General features: G+C 35.7%; 1 protein-coding gene across 1 annotated transcript in view; it reads right to left on the bottom strand.

Annotated features, from left to right (window-relative positions):
- The window catches only part of alk (ALK receptor tyrosine kinase), a 241,592-nt gene that overhangs the window by 148,444 nt on the left and 71,998 nt on the right, over positions 1-21,150 (bottom strand). The window contains exon 4 of the mRNA XM_037695394.1: positions 14,368-14,572. Within this exon, the coding sequence (XP_037551322.1) occupies positions 14,368-14,572 (205 nt within the window). The remainder of the gene's footprint in view (positions 1-14,367; positions 14,573-21,150) is intronic.

Below are 21,150 nucleotides of genomic sequence, written 5' to 3'. Positions count from 1 at the left end.
ATGTCCTCATGTTGTCCAATCTTTAGTTACTTAAACTATTCAAAAAGTAAAAATTACCTTTGGTTGAAAAAGGTTTTTATGGTGAGCTTTTTTTTTTTTTTTTAAGAAAACATTAGGAGTAAAGTCAGATTTCAAATAATACCGTATTTTCCGGCGTATAAGTCCCTCCGGAGTATAAGTTGCACCAGTCAAAAAAGCATTACGAAGAGGAAAAAAATAAATAAATAAGTCCCTTCGGTGTATAAGTCGCATTTATTATGCGTCACCACTGACCCGTCACGTTTATTATGCGTTTACTTAATGGTCAAAACATCTTCATTTTGCCTGGGCGACACAGCGCAATCTATCCATTGCAGTCAGAGCCGCTAGCTCTTCAGTGTTCCTCCTCCTGCACCAGCTGAGTGAAGCAAGTGTGCATGGGAGGACTCGCTGTTGCAGTTCTTAGAAATTTAAAGCGTCAGTCAAAAATTGTAATTAATATGGAAAAAAAAAGTATATAAGTTGCAGGACTGACAAATCTACGCAAAAAACCTGCGACTTAAACGCCGGAAAATACGGTAGTCACTGCAGAAACCCATAAGAGTCTGCATAGTCTGATTTATGTTTTGTAATATTTATTCCCAAGTCTGTCTGAAAACTCCTGCAGACTGTTTGATAATAAAGTCAAACAACTTTTTAAATTTTTGGATTTTCTTGAATCACTTTCACATTGCCTCTCCATTCAGGTCATACTAGTTGTCCGAACTTTTGTCAAATTTAATACACGCCCATTCCAAAAGAGTTTGTGAAATTTAACAGCCCTTCCCAGATGTATATCTGTCCAGTATCCAAACACTGGAAACAAACTGAGATACCTAGAAAGAATCGTCTTATATTTGACATTTTAGATTTGAAGGGATGTCCACTTTCATCTGAGTTGCATGACGACACCAAAGTGTTCAAAAACATTTGAAACATTGCTGCAACACTTGTACTGCCGGTTGGATTTCCAGCGAGTGCCACTTACATGTAACACTTGCAAAGCTGCTTCCTGGTTCCAGATATTACACTTCAGACAAACCGTTTAATATTTCTGATGCAAAGTCACTTTAAGATACTAGCAACTTGGAGTTAAAAGGATGGTAACATGCATTCAGTGAATGGTTTACCTTCTGCTGCCCCTACATCCAAATGACCCCGGAGGTTTCAGGGGTCATTTTGAGCCAAAGACAGCAAGTGGGTTTAGGTTACTAATGTCTACAGGATGCTACAGGCAATATGGTCTTATTAACTGATGCATTTTAGCCTCTGAATGAAAGATGCAATGATTTCAGCTGATATCTTGGTCATTACATGCCAGCTGAAATGATGTATTTGTACTGAGATTGAGACTATAAAACTAACAGTTTCAGTGAATAGATGATCGTTATAAAACAATTATTTTAGGGAACTGACAGATACATTGGCTGCCGACAGCCTTGGAGTGTACCCTTTCTGTCTGTTTGACAAGTTAAAAAGTTTGAGTTACCATTTTCAGTTTTCATCTTAGTTTAAAATTTATCATTAACTTTTTCCATTGCATTTTTTTTCTTTAAAATATGTGTGTGCACATGTACTTTTGTGGTTTAAGTTGTTTTTTTTTTTTACTGTGTGGTTTTACATACAAAATGTGCTTTGGAATTAAGACCTGTGCTTTAACATTATTCTCAGATTTACCATAAGTACAAACTTGTCTAAAACTAGGTTGTATTTGCCTTCTCACAAAATACTCTTGCTCTCTACAATTGTACAAAATTTTGTGTCACAAGTGTCAGGAATGTAAAGGACAACTTTGGGAGAATATGGCTAGAGACTCAGAGATAAGAGAGAAAGTATAGGAGCACAGTAGAAAGGTTTGGGAATAAATACCATAGAATCTTACAAATATAATATGTCTGTGAAGAAGACGGGCAAAGATAAGAAAGTGAGCGTTAAAAGGAAAGGATTGTTGAGTTTGCAAGCTGAAGTTGACTAGAATATGATGAGGCTTGGTGTCTATATGACGCTGAAATGTTTCATTTCTGTACCTTTGCATTGGATCCCACAAACTGTCACTAAAACCACTGTAGACCAAAACTCGCCAAAATATGAAAATCTATGCCGACAACTTTAGAAAACAAAGAGAACATATGAGAAATAATTAAAAATTGTGATGATTTCAGTCCAATGAAATGTCAGATTATGATGTCAAGATGTCAAGGTGTTTTTTTTTTCTGTAGTCGAATATAAAATAGACTGAAACAAGGATAGTACTAGAAATCAACCTCGTTCATGTTAAACATTCTCAACTCTTCAATACTTTTATATGAATAGAAAAACAAACAACCATCTGACAACCACAAAAGTCAGGAGTCACGGTAAGTTTGTACCTCTATTCCGTTCCCTTTCCTTTGCGAGTTTCCCAGAAATTTTGTGTTTGGTCCAAATGTAATGAGGCAGAATGCATTAGTCAGTGAAAATAATGCTGTCGCCTTTCCTTTTTCTGACAGCTGGTATAAAAGCCACCAAAAACAGCATGTAGCCATTGCTTCGACAAGTCTAATTTACATTTGCAACAAGAAAATGTCAAAGTAGACTACCCGGGGAGAAAAAGACAAGGAAGAGAGTGTCAAGACACAAAACTGCATCTTCGTAGATTTTGGACCTCAGGTTTCTTATACCATACAGAGCCTTTTATTTTGGACAGTTTTAATGTCCATTTGCCAGGTTTAAATGAAGCTAAGTGCTAAACAAATGAATTTTGATAACTGATATTGTCTTATAAAAATTATGTTAATGAAGATCATACTTCATTCTGCTAGAAGAACCATGGAAACTCATCAATCATACACTCGTTTATTTTGGTAACATCAGAATAATTTTATTTTTATTTATTTTTTATTGCTACAGAGTATTTTCTGACTCAGTCTCTAGAATTAATTGTAATACAGTTTTGCGGAAATACGTTAGAAAATGCTTTATTTTTAAATAAAATAAATACCAATAGTAAATAAACATCTAATACTACTGTTTTAAGATGTGGGGTCCCACAGGGAGCATCTCCGGGACCTCTTAATTCTTATATTTATTAACAAATCATTCTTTTTGTCTTACGTAAATTATCAAAACCCTTTTTGTCATCAATATACGTAATTGCTAGATTTAATGAGAATTACCAAGTTCAAACTTATTAACTTTTGATGCATTATATTTCAGATAAGCTAGTTTTATTTCGTTAAACTAACACATCAAATCTTGTTCTAAGAAAATGTGCTTATTTTATTTTTATTAAAAAAAATTTTTTGCAGTGACTATAGTTCATAATTGAGTGGTTCCTTTGAAACACAGCTTCACTCAAGTAATATCACTTTAAATACTTTTCAAAATCATCTCAAAGTGTTCAGAAAAAAAAAAGATTCATGTGAATCTTTCAAATGAATCAGTTAGCACAACTGTCCTGAGTTCTAATACAAGTCAAAATCATTCCCAGTCATTAGGAGCAAACTTTTAAATCAAAAGACATTCACTTCAATAAAACAAGCTGCGTCATAATAAAATAACCAGACTTAAAGACAATTTCACAACAAATATTAAACACATGCTCTATTTTGGCTTTAATACTTTTGTTTTCCTGTGCAAAGGATCTAAATTAAAAAAAAAAAAAATGTATATATATATATATATTTTTTTTTTAATAGCATTTTATAGCTATAAATTTGTTAATGTTTGTATGAATTTGGATTGAATTCAGTTGTTTTAGTTCCTATCAGTCAGGGTTTTGTGTTACAAACAGATTATTCTATCTGCAGTAGAGCAGCTGGGTCAAGACCACTTAGAAAACAGTGGCAAAAAAAAGGTCTCCGAGAAATGGTTTGGCTTTTGATTTGGAAAAAAAGCCACTCTGGAGCCCAACAATAACACCATCACCCAATTCATAAGTCACACTGTGACTCGTTACATTTTCCCCACCGGTGGTCTAAGACAGAAAATAACCACTGAAGTTCTGAGGTGCCTCTTCTTCTAATGATCTCTCTTGATTGCAGCCCTCTTACTGGCAGCGCTCCCAGAGAGCTCAGGTTCCCATCAGCTGCAGCCTGCGGCGACTGCAGTCCAGGAGGTGGAGGTCAGCTCTGCTGAGCTTTAAGTGGAGGAGTGGAACGGATCCCTGCCAGGGATGAATGCAGCACTTTGCCAAAAACAGAGCCTTCAGGTGACCCATTTCTCCTACTCTAGTTTAGCTCCACTCACTGAGGGACCTGATAACACAATTGCAGACGACTGTGGGTTGGCTGGATTTTTTTTTTAAAAAGAATACTTTGTGTGAAATCAGATAACGCTGTAGCACTAAAAATGTAGAGCCTTAAACATTGTTAAAATAGCATTTTAGAAAAGTTAGAATAAATGTGGGCTCTAGTTGTAATACAAAACACTTTCCTCAGTATTTTTATTTTTCACTGCCAAAACAGGTGAGTGATTATATAATTGTCTGTGAGCAAATGTTAATTTGTTGGCAAAATATTTTTTTTATGAACCACTTAATGACATTATTAGGAAGAAATCACTGAATGCACATTTCCAAATAAATACGTAACCTTTGGAATTAATCAAATTCCAGCCACCGCAGCTGATCAACCATACACACAAATGGCTGAAACGTCATTTTTACAGATACTTAACAGAAGCTTGGTGTGGTAGCTGAGAGTCATTCATAGAACACAAACAGACAGCACAAGATCATCATTTAAAAGCTTTCGCGTGCACGTTATTCAAGTTCAAGTCAACTTTTTTTGTCATTTCCATCACATGTGGTACATGAGCTGGAACAAAATTATGTACACAGGGTCCCAGTTACACGCAAAGATACCAAAATATTACGTATAAAAAGAAACAGTAAATAAGGATCTAAGCTATGCACAAAACAAATGCCAAAACGGTAAACTAAAAGATCTATACGGTAAACACTAATAATGTAAAACAATACGGCGTATAACAGCAGCCCGAACATGAGTGGGTTGGGCGGCACATTCGAAATTCATTAGTACTACATGAGTCAAACACAATTGCTTCAAAAAATAAATCTTCAAAAACACTCAAACTATTACTAAAGTTCCAACGTTTATGTTCGGTAATCCAGGTAGAATTCCAACAATGTTCATACTCCATAGTGGAAAACAAAAACAGTTTGCTGGTGCTAAGATGGCCTCCGGGGCTCGCCCTCTCTCCCGTCAACTCCTCTGAGACAGTCACTCCATAGTGGCTCAAAGCATCAAAGTTCATGCTCAGTAATCCAGGTAGAAATCTACCAATGCTCAGTCACGTCATTAATTACTTACCGGTAATTTAATTGAAGTTGTTTTATTTTTCCAACACGACAAAACTCAACATTTCTTTTTGAAGCCCATGTTAAGAAAAGCTGTAGCTTAGGTTAGAGATTTTTAGAGCAATCTTCATTCTAACAGGCTGACTATCAAAATAATATTTATATATTCAAACTTACAATAACAAACCAGGAAAAATGGACATTTATTCAACTTTCTTTAAGTATGCCCCGATTCATGCTCAATAATCCAAGTGGATAAATCTAACAAGGTTGTACCAGGTCCTCTGAACGGATTCTTCTTGTTGAAACATTTCATCTATAATCCAAAAGACTTCTTCAGTCTGAGGAGCTGCAACACATCCAACTTATGTTGGTCTGAACATTCGTTTTTCATTCATGAGGCTAACTAGAAAAATGAAGTCATTGGCAGTAATAATCCATTTTACTTATAGAAATTACAGCTGCTTCAATTTGGAGATTAATATACAGCTGAGCTTTAGTGCCATCTGTCTCCATTGTGTGAGGCACCATTCATCACAAGGTATAATACCATTTCTACATTTTCATTACATCATACAGGAAGTTTTCAGTTTCTCTAAAGAGTTCTGCAATTGGTTCTGTTCAAAACTCATATTAGAATAGACTCGTTCATGTGTATTTTTTCATCAATTGTCTTCCCAGTTTTCTAACAAGAGTGTTATGTTAATTCATATTTAAAAAGTAGGTGTACAATTTATTATAATAGTCCCAATTGGGTTCTGGCAGAGAACAGATCTTATTTTTTACCCACAAAGTACATCTTTAACTAGAGTAGTCCCTCGTTTATTGCAGGGGATCTGTACCGAGTACTCCGGTTTCCTCCCACAGACCAAAAACATGCATGTTAGGCTGATTGGTAACTCTAAATTGTCTCTAGGTGTGAATGAGAGAGTGAATGGTTGTTTGTTTCATTTGTCTCTATGTGGCCCTGTGATGGACCTGCAATCCGTCCAGGGTGTACCCCGCCCCACGCACAGTGATTGCTGGACATGGGCACCGGCGACCCCCGTGACCCAAAATGGAATAAGCGGGTAAAAGACAATGGATGGATGGAAATGTGCTGTATATATATGTGCTGTTTAACTGCAGAAGGAAGTTTATCCTGCAGTAAAGATGCAGGAGGAAGCTTTTTCTGCAGCTCTGGGCTGCACAAATGTGCAGCAGGTGCTAAACTATTTAAAATAATTTATTTAAAATAGAAAAATTCCATGCCGATTGTGTGGCTCATCCATCAGCCAGTTGTGTGACATGTACAATCTTATTTTGAAAAAAAGAAAAACGCAATAGAGCGAGTCCGCGATAAACGAACCATGAAGTAGCGAGAGACTACTGTACACCAAGTTCTGATAACACAATTATAAAAAAAAAATCCAACAAATGTAGTTATAGGTTTCACAGTTGATGGTTTGTCAGACCAGTGTGTACCAGTGTGTACCAGTGTGTACCAGTGTTTGTGTGTGCAGGAAAAAGTTTCACAGTTCAGATGTGGAGAATGTTATGGGAAAATATTTGCAGCATTTTAACGACCTGAGAGCACATTGCCAGGTCACATTTACTTGCAAATAGTGTGAGGGAAACGGGAGTCGTTACACAGGCCGTGCAAACTGTGGCTCGCACTTTCTTTAATATGCAGACTTGTGTGGGAGGGGATATTGTATCATTTATCACTTGCCATAATGTTCCTACTTTAAAGCTTAGCATTAACATTTGCCTCCTTCTGTGCCCCCTTCCTCCGCATTACAAGCATTATCGATCAGTTCTAGGATTATATTGTTTCTCCGCGGTGCTTTAAATGATGCGATCCACTTTCCACACCAACATTCAAGGTCTTGATGCTAAACTCATCACATTATGCGCCACTGATGCACCCTGAAAGCGAGACCATTTGGTGTGTGAGCTTCCAATGTAAAGTAAATGACTGCAGGTGGACACAGAAAATGCACACTTTGTTGTTTTGTATGTTCATGCATGTGGTGAATGTGAGGTTGAACTAAAGCAAATGAAGCAAGGAGACACGGTGAGATGTAGAGGTGTAGTACATTACACCGCGACCGTCTAAACCTTCAGCCTCCTTTCACACAAATCACAACTGCAATGATAATTTACTACTGTGAGATACCGTGCAGGTCCACTCAGTGACCCGTCACATACATAGATGGAAATAAATTGGATTCTGTGCATGCATGTGGAGATAAACACAAGGACATTACAAGATGAATATATTTACTCAGACGTGCACACTCTGCAGCTTCTACAGCTCTGCTTTCGCTTCAGGGCTGACTGAAAACTAAAAGGTGGATTTTCTTTTCAGTTCTTAAAAAAAATCCTCCTTAAATAATACTAAACCCGTCTACTTGAAGTCCTTTTAAGTAACATCTGAGATAAATTAAACTGTCAGTTTTGTTCTTTCTGATGTGGTCTTCACGAGGTTTCGTTTTTATCGGTTCTTTTGTCCCTTACATTTGGCAGTAATAATGCGGATGATTTACATACCTTTTCCTGCAGGTGTTTTTTTTAAAGTGAATAAAGGTTTAATAAGATAAAAAGGACCAAACATGATTTTCAGGTTGCATCACGCCCCATCACTGACAGAAGACATTAGAAAGCAACTTGCAGTCCAGGACTTTTTGTTCTCTGTCCAGGAGACAATCTAACAAACTGATTTTTCAGAAGGGTAATGCTTTTTATATATTTTACCGCCCTTCCCCTTCTTATGCATGTTAAGAATAGGAGGTGGAACCAAAGCAAAGGTTTGATGTAATTCATTAGATTTCTTAGCTTTTCTATAAAGAGATATTTGATGGTTACCTATTAAACTTGGATTGCACTGATGTAGGATAAACTGGACTGAATTATGTCACTGGATTTAAAGCTGAAACTGACTTAATAAGAAGAAATGCATTTGCATTTATTAGGATTTAAACTGGACCTGCATTTGAAGAGCTTCCGCAGACGATTAATGTAAATTGGCATGACAATGAACTGCTTTAAACTGATATTTTTTTTAACCAGAGCTTTAATACATTTATATTTTTGTTTCCTATAATAAGTAAATAACTTGACTGTTCAAAGGCATTTGTTTAAAGCAGGGGTAAGCAACATTTTGTTTCCAGAGGGAAAAATCAAGTTATTTAAAGCATGGGCCACATAATGATTGTAAATAAATATATATGTATATTAAGACATATAATCTGCAAGACATTTCCAGGCTTTTTCTCATCGCATAGCGAGCACAATTATTAAAATTATGACTTTCTCAAATACCTTGAGGGATAAAGGACATACATTCTGTAGATTGACTCACACTTTAGAGCTTAGAATAAGAAAAAAATAAATAGTCGTATGTTTCTCTTTGGAAGCTTTAAGGTTAAGTTTAGTTCTGGACACACAAACAATGACTCACCAGACAACAAAAAAGTTCATCTGAAAGTTTTATATGTTCAATATGTTTAATTTAGAGTTCCATAAACTTTGTTTATAGTGTGCAGGTTTTCATAATCTTTTTTTTAAAGTTATTTTCTTTTAAATTAGGCATGTTGGATGCCAAATGGAGATCATCTAAGGGCCACTTTTAGCCCTCAAGCCATATGTTGTCCACGTTCTGTTTAAAACATGTTTAAAATCTTGTAAACCTTAAAGCAGTTACTCAATATTCCACCTTATAAGTTGCACAATGTTAGAATTTTGACCTACTTTCAGAAACAACTAACTTTAGATGTGATAATGTGTAAAATTTATCAAGCCAACATTTCATCACTCAAGTCTATTAAACTTTGTGCCAAAAATGATTAGCATGCTGCTCAGAAAAGCCAAGTCAGCCACTGGTACCATGACTAACACAACACAAAACTAATGGGAGAAAAACTTATTAAAACACACTTTGAAGGTACTTTATTGGAGCAAGCCCTTTGTGGATCTGGATTTAAATGGAAGTTCTCACTGGCTTGACCAGCAAACCAACACTTCCAGGAAAATGACAAGTTATTGTTGCAAAGCTTAGAAACAGCCCAAGAACAATCCTTAAAACGTAAAATACATAGAGCGCCAGACAGACCTGTCTAACCTGAGGGAACACAGAATAATTTACTATTTGCTGTGCCACTGGCTGCTTCTGAGACAAACATCTTTACACCTCGCCCTGCTGGAAGACAGTGACAGGCTGGAGGCTGGTAGCAGGGGAGGAAGAGGTTAGACACGTTTTGACTTTGTAATGTTCAAATTGTTGGAATAAATAATAATGAAAAACATGTGATAAATTGTAATAAAACAAATTTCTGATTCAAGCAATGTTTCTGTTGAGTCTGTTTATCTATAATAAAGTTATAATAAATCATTATTAAATTAAATTAAAGTAGAGAAATTGCATTTCCTGTGAAAATGCCATGTGAATGCTTATTGCTACAGAACCTGCAGAAAAACAGCTGAAATTAGCTAAAAACATGCTGAAATGTAGCAGAAATGGAAGAACAAGTCTAAGTTAGCAGAAGAAAGCAGAAAGAACATGTTTGCTGAATTTGGTTTAAATAAGCAGAAATGAGCACAAAAAAAAAATTGTTAATTAGCCCAAAAAAGCTTAAATTAGCAAGAAATAGCTGAAAAGTAGCTGAAATGGCAGAATGAAGCTTAAGTTACCAGAAGGAAGTGTAGAGAACACAATTGTGCCCAATAAGACTGAAAGACGAAATGAGATTAAAAAGCTGAAATTATCTGGAAAAAAAAAAGCAGAAATTTGCAAAAAACAGCTGAATAGTAGGTAAAAAACCCCAGAAAGAAGCTTAAATTATCAGAAGAAAGTGGAGAAAGCACAATTGTCCCAAATAAGGCTGAAAAAAAAAGCAGAAATGAGCACAAAAAGTGGAAGCTATTTGAAAAAAGCAGAAATTTGAAACAAGCAAACACAAAAAAGCTTAAATGTAGCTAACAAGGCAGAAAGAAGCTTAAACTACAAGAAGAAAGTGGAGAGAGCACATTTTTGTTGAATTATGTTTGAAAAAGTTTGAAATGATTGCAAAAAATGTGGAACGCATAAAAAGCTTACATGACAACAGCTAAATAGTAGCTGTAATGGCTGTGGAAAAGCTGTAACTTGCTGAAATAAGCTGAAAGGAGCATACAAGCTAAAATTAGCAGAAAGAAGTTAGAAGAAATACAAAAATTTTGTAGTTAGCAGAAAGAGCACAAAAAGAGCACAAAACAGCTAAAAAAAAAAACAACCCAGCTGAAAATAAGCTGAAAGTAGCAGAAAGTTTAAATTTGCACAAATAAGCTGAAAGAAGCTAAACCAGAACAAAATGTGAAAGGAGCAGTAAAAGGTTGTAAACAGATCTAAAGATGTGAAGGATGTAAAATGAGCTGAATTCATTTTCTATAAGAAAAAGAAAATGTCAGAAAAGGCTAAATATTTAAAAAAGCTAAAGTTGCACCAAAAGTCATAACAGTATTTTCCTGAAAAAGCTGAACATTTTGATATATGATTTGCTGAAATAGCACAAAAATTGTGGAATGAGAAAGATGCAGAAAAACGAACATAAGAAAAATGGATCACGATTGTGTGAATGCTTCATAAACGTTCACACAATAAATGAATCAGATTTTATTGGTGCAAAGATGTAAACTTTGCAAAATAATCTCAAAACAGTTTCTATTTCACAGCTGTTCTACCAACGTAGTCACATTGTGTCTACAAATCAATACACATCAGTTAAACCTCATCTTCGCACACTAAAGTGTATAAGCAAAAACATAGGTCTTCACTTTAATGTGGAGTTGGGGTTTCATTGCATGGCACATTAAAAGAAGAGAAGATGCTCGCTGAGAATTTTAACAAACAGGTTGTTATTTTTTCCTTTAATGCATCCATTTCTTTCACTCCTTATTGGATGTTCTGTGTTTCTGAACTTCTGCAATACAAACCAAAGAAAAACCAACAAAATAAACTTAACTACACTAAAGATATGATCTATTCTCTTGGTAAAATATAAACATTTTGAACACAAATTTAATTTTGCATCCTTTTTGGCCAACATTATGTCAAATACTGAGAGCTTAAATGGGCAAACATGTCCTAACAACAATACAATTTATGCCAAGTCAGAGAGCCAATTAGACCAACTCTTCATCATCTTCAAGCAGCTCTTGTTGCTTTTATTTTTGTGTATTTTTGTGAATCAAGTGTCTTCCTCTCAGAACAGAGATGTGTGTGTCTGTGTGTGCATGGATGCATGCGTTAGTGGGATTGAGTGAGTCTCCTGCTGGCAGAGATGCTATGGGTGGGTGGCAGCAGCTGACTACAAATGAAGGCACACACAATGCTCAAGTCTAATTTTTCATAGACGTAATGAGCAGGTCCCTGCTACACTCCCATAAGAACATACAGAGAACAATTGCACGAGCACACAAACATTTATGTGCACCCTCTCCTGCAAAGCAACACTTAAGGATTCAGAGAACGCACAAAGCAAGACATTCTCATGAATCCAGTGCCATAGGAGACTGCACACAAGAACAGCACGGAACAGATTTATAGCCACATTTTGAGAGTCGATCTTCAAGCTAGAACATCACGCACAATTATTGTTTACTCGTTTGGTTTATTTTGTACATTAAAAAAGAGAGAAACAAAACGATAATGAAAGCTAGATAATATAAAAGTGCGCAAGTATTGCTCCACTTCTTGTTTGGCGCACATGTCGAAAAGGAGTGGGAAGAAGTACGTACTCATACGTCCCCACCCCTTCACCATTTGTTATCAATTTTTACTTATCAAATTTCTTATTAATATAACCGCTAATTAAAATATTAGACATATTTATAATATTCAAATACTCTATTAATACAAGCTATTATATTTTTATATCCATCCATCATCTTTACCCGCTTCTTCCTTTATAGCTTTATATTTCATGAAATCAATTCATCTTCTTCAGCTTTTCCCTCTTCAGGGGTCTCCACAGTGAGCCATCTTCCTCCATCTCACTCTGTCCTCTTCATCCTCTGTCTTTCCACCAACTACCTCCATGTCCTCTCTAACTGCATCCATATATCTCCTCTGTCTTTTTCCTGGCAGCTGCATTTCTAACATCCTTCTACCAATATACCCACTGTTCCTCCTCTGGACATGTCCAAACCATCTCAGTCTGGTCTCTCTAACTTTATCTCCCAGTTGTTCAACCTGTGCTGTACCTCTGATGATCTCATTCCTAATCTTATCCATCCTTGTCACTCCTAAGGAGAACCTCAGCATCTTCATTTCTGCCACTTCCAGTTCTTTCTCCTGTCTTTTTGTCAGTGCCACTGTCTCCAGACCATTCAACATAGCTGGTCTTACCACTGTCTTATAAATTATAAAAATAATTTATTCATACTTCCTGTTAAACATTTTGATGTTCAGCTCCACACTCAAACATACTCCATAGTTTTCATTCCAAACACAGAAAAACAATAACTACTTTCAATTGACAAAAACTTTAAATTGCGACATCCTTCCAGAAAAAGAAACACAATTTGAATATTTTAGGTAATTTACCCAGTTAGGCTCTGAACAAAATTTTCAGTGCATGGGAGTTTTCCAAATCTATACACTTCAGTGTTTTGAGCTGTAAGAACTGAGGTTTGGCTGCAAGCTGCACTGTGAATGATACTAACTGCTTTTTCTAGAGAATAAAAAGTGACTAACATTTTTATTTTATTTTTTTATTGTTACTCCAGATTTTTGCACAGTAACCTAAAAAAGGTGAAACTAGTGAATTGTAGAGTATCTGGCATGATGTCTGATCTAACATTGCTTGGCACTATCCAGTACTGTCATGCTCTTTGATGAATTAGAATGAATACATTTAATATATGCTTTCTGACTAAGTCGTTCATCCACTGTTACCTGAAGAAATCTGATTTCACCAACTCTTTCTACATCAACCCCATTTATTTGAATCTTTACTATTGTTATTTATAATATAGTATTTTATATACTACTTCCAAATAGCATTTTAGTTTTGTTCAAACTTATTCAATTATGTTAATTAAGGTAAAAGTACAAACACATATCAATCATTTGCTGCAAAAACCGTAGAAAGGCTCAGTGAGCAGAGCACAGGCGTGCTGTTAATTAGAGATTAGATTGCAAGGAAGCTAATATGAATGTGAATATTTGCTGATTAGTACCCAGCATCACAATGACTGCCTGCTTTAAAAAATACAAAACAGTTCAACCACCAAATAAACATTTGGTCAAAATTTGATGCATTTTTTCCTCAATAGGCAAATCAATTTTCCATAGCAACCTATTTAACCCAAGCAGAAACATTCCTATTAAATATTCAAATCTACATTGAAACAACCTAAATGTGTAGTACAAAGACAATTACTACCCTCGTTATTCTCAAATGCACTTTGAACACTTCAGCTTTTTGTCTTTTACTAAACAGCAGCAGGTTACGGTTGTGATGGTGTTCGGGTGATGAGCAGATTTGCAGTCAGTTTCGCTGCTTGAGCTGCACTGCACCGACCACAGCTTTCCTTCTAAACAGTAAGAGTCAGTACTGCGAAAATAATACCGCTGGAATATCATCCGAAGAAGTCCTACAGGACATGATTTTTTTATTTTATTTTATTTTTTTACAAGAATGAAAATACAGTTTCAACTTACCTGTTTCAGTTATTTGTAGGATTTGGTACAGCGGTACAGTCTCGAACTTTTTTCAGCTATACACAAGAAAATTAAAACTTGCATGCTCAAAACACAAAACCATGAATGTAGATCCATCCCTGCAGCTCTTTCTATTGTATCACAAGACATCAGTCATGCAGAGTGCAACTAGTTTATTTTTTTTAAAACCAGTTTACTCCATTGTTAAGCATTCAGCTAAAGCTCACTTCAATAATAAGACACTTCCATACAAGCCAAAGATGATGATTATTATTGTATTATTTTTACATTTTCATATTTAATGCAAACCTGAACATGATTCCCTGCAAAACTGGACAGATATGTGAAAAAAAAACTGCATGCTTACCCGGTCATTTGTGGCAGCGTGACAGTCGAGAAGAGTTTGAAAGGTGGCTTGTCTCGCTCTATGAGCCAAATGGTGTATTGTCCACTTTGTTTAGGGTGAAGAAACACAGCCATATCCAAGCTACACAGACCTCGACTCCCCCACAGCCATGGACTTAAGACCCAGGGTCCTCCAAAGACTGAACTGTTGACCCAGAAGAACTGACCTAAGAGAAAAGAAAAACAAAGATTAAGACAAACTAGTTGGCTAAAGTGTAAAGTTGCTAAAAGCATTTATGAGAGAGCTGACTCATAATTAAAAGAGTGAATTTCACTGAAACTATGAGCGGTAAAAAATTGAGTTAAGAGATGAATTATGGTATGAGATAGTTGCAACTTGCTTAAAGTGATCCTTGATGAAAATGCATGAAGTTGCTTTGAAAATGAGCAGCCACTGACACCCTGTGCTCAGAATAGTGTTGCGGTTGAAAAATCAAAGCAGATTTTCTTAACAGCTTTGATGCAAATTCCATTTCACATTAAAACCTATTGTGCTCATTCATGCAGTAAGCTGATCAGAAACAAAAAGTGGTACGTATGTGGAAGCACAAAGAGTCTCGAGTTACAAAAAAGAAAGAAAAATCTCATTTTAATATGCTCAGTGAAGAAAGTCTTTTCAATGAGGGGAATATTAAAACACTCAAATTAAACTCTTGAACTTATTTCATATGATTCTCATAAGTAATTCAAGGTCAGCCTGTTCTGATATTGCTGTTTATGTTCGTCAGTGCAGGATGATCATGAAGTTCAGACAATTGTAAAAAATAAAACAGAGCATTTCTTTTCAGCAGAAGGTTGATTTATTCAGTCTATTTTCATTTTAATATTGTTTCCATTCTAAGGCTGTACATTCTAGTTAATGAAAATCTAAGCTTCCACAGAGTTAAACTGCATTAAAGTATACAACTGTTAGTGGGACACACAGTAATAAAACAGACTTTTGCCATTGTGTCAATGCAATTTGCATGTCGGTACCTAAAACACATACAAAAAATAAATAAATAAATAAAGCAAATAAGCTGTAATAATAAAAATAATCATGAAATAAGTCATGATGTGTAACAAAGCTGCAGAAGGCTATATTTGAACCAAGCTTATTAGAATCAGAATCAAAATGCTTTTATTATCATTGCACAGTGAAGAACAACAAACTTACTTTCCATACAGCCATCCTAAAGATGGACATAAGTGTACACGGGGCTGCAGCTTCTAAGATGTGCTGCACTGTTGCTTAGATAAGAAAAAGGGAAAAAAACATAAGGAGGTATATAAAAAAGAAGATCTCTTACACTGTGTCATTGGCAGGGCACAGTTTGAGGCATTAAACAAATCTACCACAGCAAAGCAACCTAAATAGACATAATGCATATGTGTGTGAAGTGGATAGGGGGTGGGAATCCCAGCACGGCCGTCAGATGAGTGACAGAGCCCTTAGCGCCTTCGCATCTCCTAGGCTGCTTTGCCAGAGGATGCGAGGGAGGCCAGTGGTAAGAGGTAAGAGGGTTCTCCTTCACCCTGATTACCTGTTGAGAAAAACTGATCAATTTCGTTGAGAGACCAGCTGATCAAATCCATTTTTACAATTCGGAAGGTATGCAAAAAAGGGGGTTCTGAAAAAGGCTCACAAGCCAAAGAGCAAAGCAGGGATGGAGCGAGGAACAGAGCAGGAGGAGAACACGTCTGCCTTCCACCGAGAGCAAACAAGAAAATAAAAACACCATAAGCAATTCATGTATCTTTTGTATGAAACACAACTGCAGAGTCATTAGGGTCCATGTCCTCACCAATGCAACCAAAATAAAGCATCCAATCTTTCAACTTATAAGTAAGTATTGCCATGTCAACTTTTCACTGAAGGTCCTCACACAGGCATTTTCATACTACAGCTAATTAACATTTATTAAATAACGAAGCACAATTTTTTTGTCTTTTGAGAAGTTCCAGGATACTGCTCACCCTGATGATAATATCTTTGTTCAATCATCAAAACAAAGTTCCATGTTTGCTGCTACTCTGACACACCTGTCTGCCTGAAGGCGAGTTGCTGACCTCAGGCTGTTTCTGTCAGTAGCAAGTTGGCCATCTGGCCTAAAACATTTGATTGTTGTAAATGATGATTGATTGTTTTGGATGGGTGTGCTTTGCACGTATTAAAAGCCTACTTTTGAGATTCTAACAGGAGGTTGGCTTGAAACAGCAGTGAAGGCTACTGTACCTATGGGACAGATCGGTTTGGGAGGCCCTAGACTGAGGAAGTTCTCTGGATGGGGGACAAAACATTTCTCACTTAAAGAAACTGGTCCAGATGACATGATTTAACATTTTTTGTTGCCATTTACCTGGATGATTGAGCTTATAAACCTTTGTCTGCCTGAATTCATCTAACATTTTTTAAATCATATAATCTACTAAAAACATGGGAAAAAATGTTAACAGACAGAAAAATTGGATTTTAGCACCAACAATGTGATTCCTGGGTCAAGATACAACTTTCAGATTTTGTTCATTTGCTGTAAATGGCTTTTTATGTCAGACTCCTTTACCTATGTCCTCCTCTTTTTAACTTCCCTTATTTATGAGACATAGCTCAATGTATGTATTATGGTCAGTTACAAAGACTGGACTGAAAAGTTGTTAAATGAAAGGCAACTGGAGAATTTATTTTGTTTCTTGAATACATTTCACCTCTCATCCAAATGCCTCTTCAGTTGTCAAGGAAGTCTTCAAGGAACAAAAGAAGTCGAGTTCTCTAACCCACTTCAAAATAATCTCATCCCAGACCACTGAGAATCAACACCAATAAATAAAAAAAGCATTTAAAGTTCAAATAAAAATTTCAGAAAGTCTGGAAAACCATTAATCAAGACCCATATTCTAGCAGCTCAAATGCAAAATATATTACTTTTATTTTGTAAATGTGATCGTTTTGGGGAGAATTTCCAAAGGACTTGAGTGTTTATTGTACGTTCCTTGTGCTCATGCCTGGATTAAAACTGTAATTCAATAAATTTACAGTTTAGCTTTTAGTTTTTAAGCATTTTGATTTTAAGATGCATGCATCGTTCAAATTTTACTTTGAGTTTCAAAACTTTAAAAAGTCAGAAAACTTAAACACTGGTAAGAACTTAATCCATTAATACATGTTTTCACAGTTTGTTCCACATTCAGCCTCGATTGACAACTAATATGTATTTTACAAAACCCTCTAAAAGTACTGAAATCCTCCTGTTTTTTAGGCCTTTAAATTGGAGAGCTTCAGTTAAGCCTTATTTGCTCTTCCCTTCTCATTTGTTTGCTTCTTTCAGAGAACCCAAACAATTCAGCAAAGACCATCCGAATCCCTAAAAGTATGCAGGTGGCTGAAGGCAATTCCACATCTAGTAGCAATTTAAAATCAAGGTATTTAAGGTTCATCCAGGAAAAACCTTCAGCCTGAAGATAGAGCCTGATTAACTCTAGTGTTCCAGTTTAATAAAGTGAGGAAACAATTGGGAGTAATCGCTACAATTTCACCAACAAACTGCAGAAGAAATGATGCGATTCTATTTAAAGATTTTGGCTTCATCCACCTGTGCTGCCCAGCTGAGTTCAACACCTTCACTTACTGCATCACAGGGCCTGTTTAAATGGTCTCTTCCAATGTGCAGAATGATCAATGATGGTAGATTAATAAACAGTAAATTATAACTCGGTTGCAAAAGTTTTAAAATTGCATAAAAAAAAATCACTTAAAATGAACTGCTTTGGATGATTTTAAATTAACATTTGCTGGAATTGATTCTTCATTTGTTCTATTGACAAACTTTTGATTTCAAAGTAAAACATTTTCACACAAAAAAAAAATTCTAATATAATACATTTTTTTGAACTTCCACCAACACCTGTATCTTTTTTTTTTTTTTTCTGAAGTGGATAAACTTTTTAGATGCAGTAATCTGTGGATCTTTGAGAAAAAAAAGAACCAATCTTTGCCTCAAAATAGCCAAAATATCCTTATTTTCTTAAATGGTCACTTTCCGGCTTATCAAATCAAACTAGCAAACATCTTTTTTTTTTCTTTCATTGCAGTCAACGATCCAATCAGCTGTAGTTCTGGTCGACATAGTATACCAAATCAGGCTAACTGTTTGCAAGGACAAAATTCCCTCAGATAATAAAATGCAACCAAAGAGCCGAGAGGAGGATGAACACAAACCAATAAAATTGTATTCTCTGCCACATCCTCTCATAGTGAAATGCATTAACTCAGGGCCAGCACAAGCTTCTGAGACTCCAACTAGTCGGCTGCCACACATTTTAATTTGCTACTCAACACAGAAACCGAGCGCTCTCTACAAAACATGTGTTTTGTAGATTGATATTAAAAAGCCCGTGCGATAGTTAATTAGTTTTATTTTGTTGACTACAAGTAGTATGCTCAAAATAAATAACTGATCTTTTAGGTTTGAAGCAGAACTTGGTAACAGAAAGAAAACAACTTGAACGCTCCCTCTCTGCTGTGCTTCTGCTCCTTGTTTTTGGATGCATCTCTTACTTGCTGCTTTTATGTCAGCATTTTGAATCACAAGTTGATGTATACAGCTGCTGAAAAAAATGTTGTAGTTGTGTTTGTGATGGTCAATGTCAATCAAAGCCTGGTCTTCATAATGTTTAACAGTTTGTCCACAGAGCAAACAGATAGCTTTCAGTACACGATGAACACTGTACATAATTCATGAGGCAAAGATCCAAACCGTAATCTGTAGTTCTTAATGTCTAAATTGTATTTTTTATGTTTAATTGCAACTATCTGCAACATGTAAATGTAATCCTACTTTCGTCTCTGAGTGAAAATCTAAACTAGATTAGACCCAAACTCAGGTTTGCTATAAACTTTGTGGCATTTGCATTATTGTAGATTATTACATAGAAATCTAGCCGGGTTGTTACATTATACCCAATTCTTTGCACCAAATTATGCTCATACCATCTTCCTAAATGTATTGTACTTAGCAGAAGCAGTTTGCATAACTTTATGATAAAAAAAAAAAGTTGAATGTAAAAATCCAGCACAACGAACAACTTTATAATAATTGAAATTTGGTTAAATGCTCCTTCTTCTGAGCAGCTGTTGACGCCACTCCATCCCGAGAACTTCTTCCCGATCCTTCAAAATGATTTTGTTCCGACTTCTGCCTAATACTGGTGTGCTGATATTGTAAGTACTCTGCTTTTTTTGACTTCAAGTGACTTAATTAGCTTTAAATAAGACATGGACATGATTTGAGTTGTTCAACTGTGGATGCTGATTTTAAGGAATCTATGCAGTCAAGGGGTGATTTATGAAGCTATTTTATTTTGGTGCTAAAAAACGTTTTATTAACCATAAACAACACATGATAGCAAATTAAAAAGTAAATAAAATAAGAGGGTATGAATTACTTTGGGTTAGTGTTTCCAGTGGGGAGGGCAGTGGTATATAACAAGAACAAAATAGTCTACAGCAGAAGTTACAAACATTTAGATTTTAAGGGACAAAATAAGCCTCTTATTACATAAATTTCTGCTTTTATCTATGATCCCTTAAAGACTAGTTCAACAAGTTGATTTAACTGTACAAAATGAACGAGTCATAGTCAAGTATATATTTGTACAGCATGTATTCAAGTACAACAGTTAAATAAGAAATATGATCCACCAAACATTGATCCATCTGTCTATCCCCAACAAACTGAACTTTTTGTGTTTGAGGCATGAGAGCCCGACAGATTTCTGAGTAAGAAATGATCAGCTCTCAAAAACACAGATCTGTGACACAGATCAAAATTAAGTCAATACATGACATTTTACCAGCAACAAGACAAAGAAAGTTGTATTTACAGCAGCCAAGTTGATTCTTTTTTAATCCTTCACACAGGTTTTAATCAGCTATGGTAACTTTTTGTTTCTACTTATATCATAAAGGATAAAAACTCTGAAGACATATTGAGCCAAATATTTTCTCTCTAAAGATAAAATAAGTTTATTAAACATCCCAATGATTCTGTAGTATAAAGAACAAACATGTCAACAATTTTATTTCCCCGCAATATTGGTATGACATTTACAAATGATTTGAACCTAAACCTTATTTTTGAATAATGCTTTAATGCATGTTCAACACATGCACTGATTTATTACGGTTATGAACATGATTTATTTTAGCATCTCATGTTCAGTTTTTACAAATCTGTTTTACATCTTTGTGCAATATTTATGTACTTCATGTTCATAACCCCGTTCCATTGTTGTGAATATTTAATTTTAATACATCATATTCCCGTGTATAAAATAGATGTGCAAATAATTTGAGTTTGTGTGCTTAAATGTTTTATATATACAGTAGTCCCTCGCTACTTCGCGGTTTGTTTATCGCAGACTCACTATCGCGGTTTTTCAAAATAAGATTGGGCGTGACACACAATTGGCTGATTGATGGATGAGCCGCACGGTCGGCATGGAATTTTTATTTAAAATAAACTGTAAATGATTTAGCACCTGCTGCACATTTGTGCAACTCAGAGCTGCTCAAAAAGTGTCCCGCTGCAGCTGATCAGCTGTTCACTGTGCAGAGTGGATAAGTGGGTGTGGCCAAGAGCGCTTTCAGGTGGCAAAGAGCAGAGGAAGCTGAAACCATGATATTCTGCACTGTTTTAAAGAGTTTAGAGATTAGAAACATTGTTTAGAGTACTGCAATAGTGTGGAAAGGGTTTCAAACGGCTTATAT

The sequence above is a fragment of the Nematolebias whitei genome, chromosome 21 (genome assembly GCF_014905685.2).
Source record: "Nematolebias whitei isolate Nwh7 chromosome 21, NemWhi1, whole genome shotgun sequence".
In the NCBI taxonomy this organism is placed as follows: domain Eukaryota; kingdom Metazoa; phylum Chordata; class Actinopteri; order Cyprinodontiformes; family Rivulidae; genus Nematolebias; species Nematolebias whitei.
The sequence above is the reverse complement of the archived record's forward strand: the minus strand, read 5'-3'. Positions and strand labels throughout refer to the sequence as shown.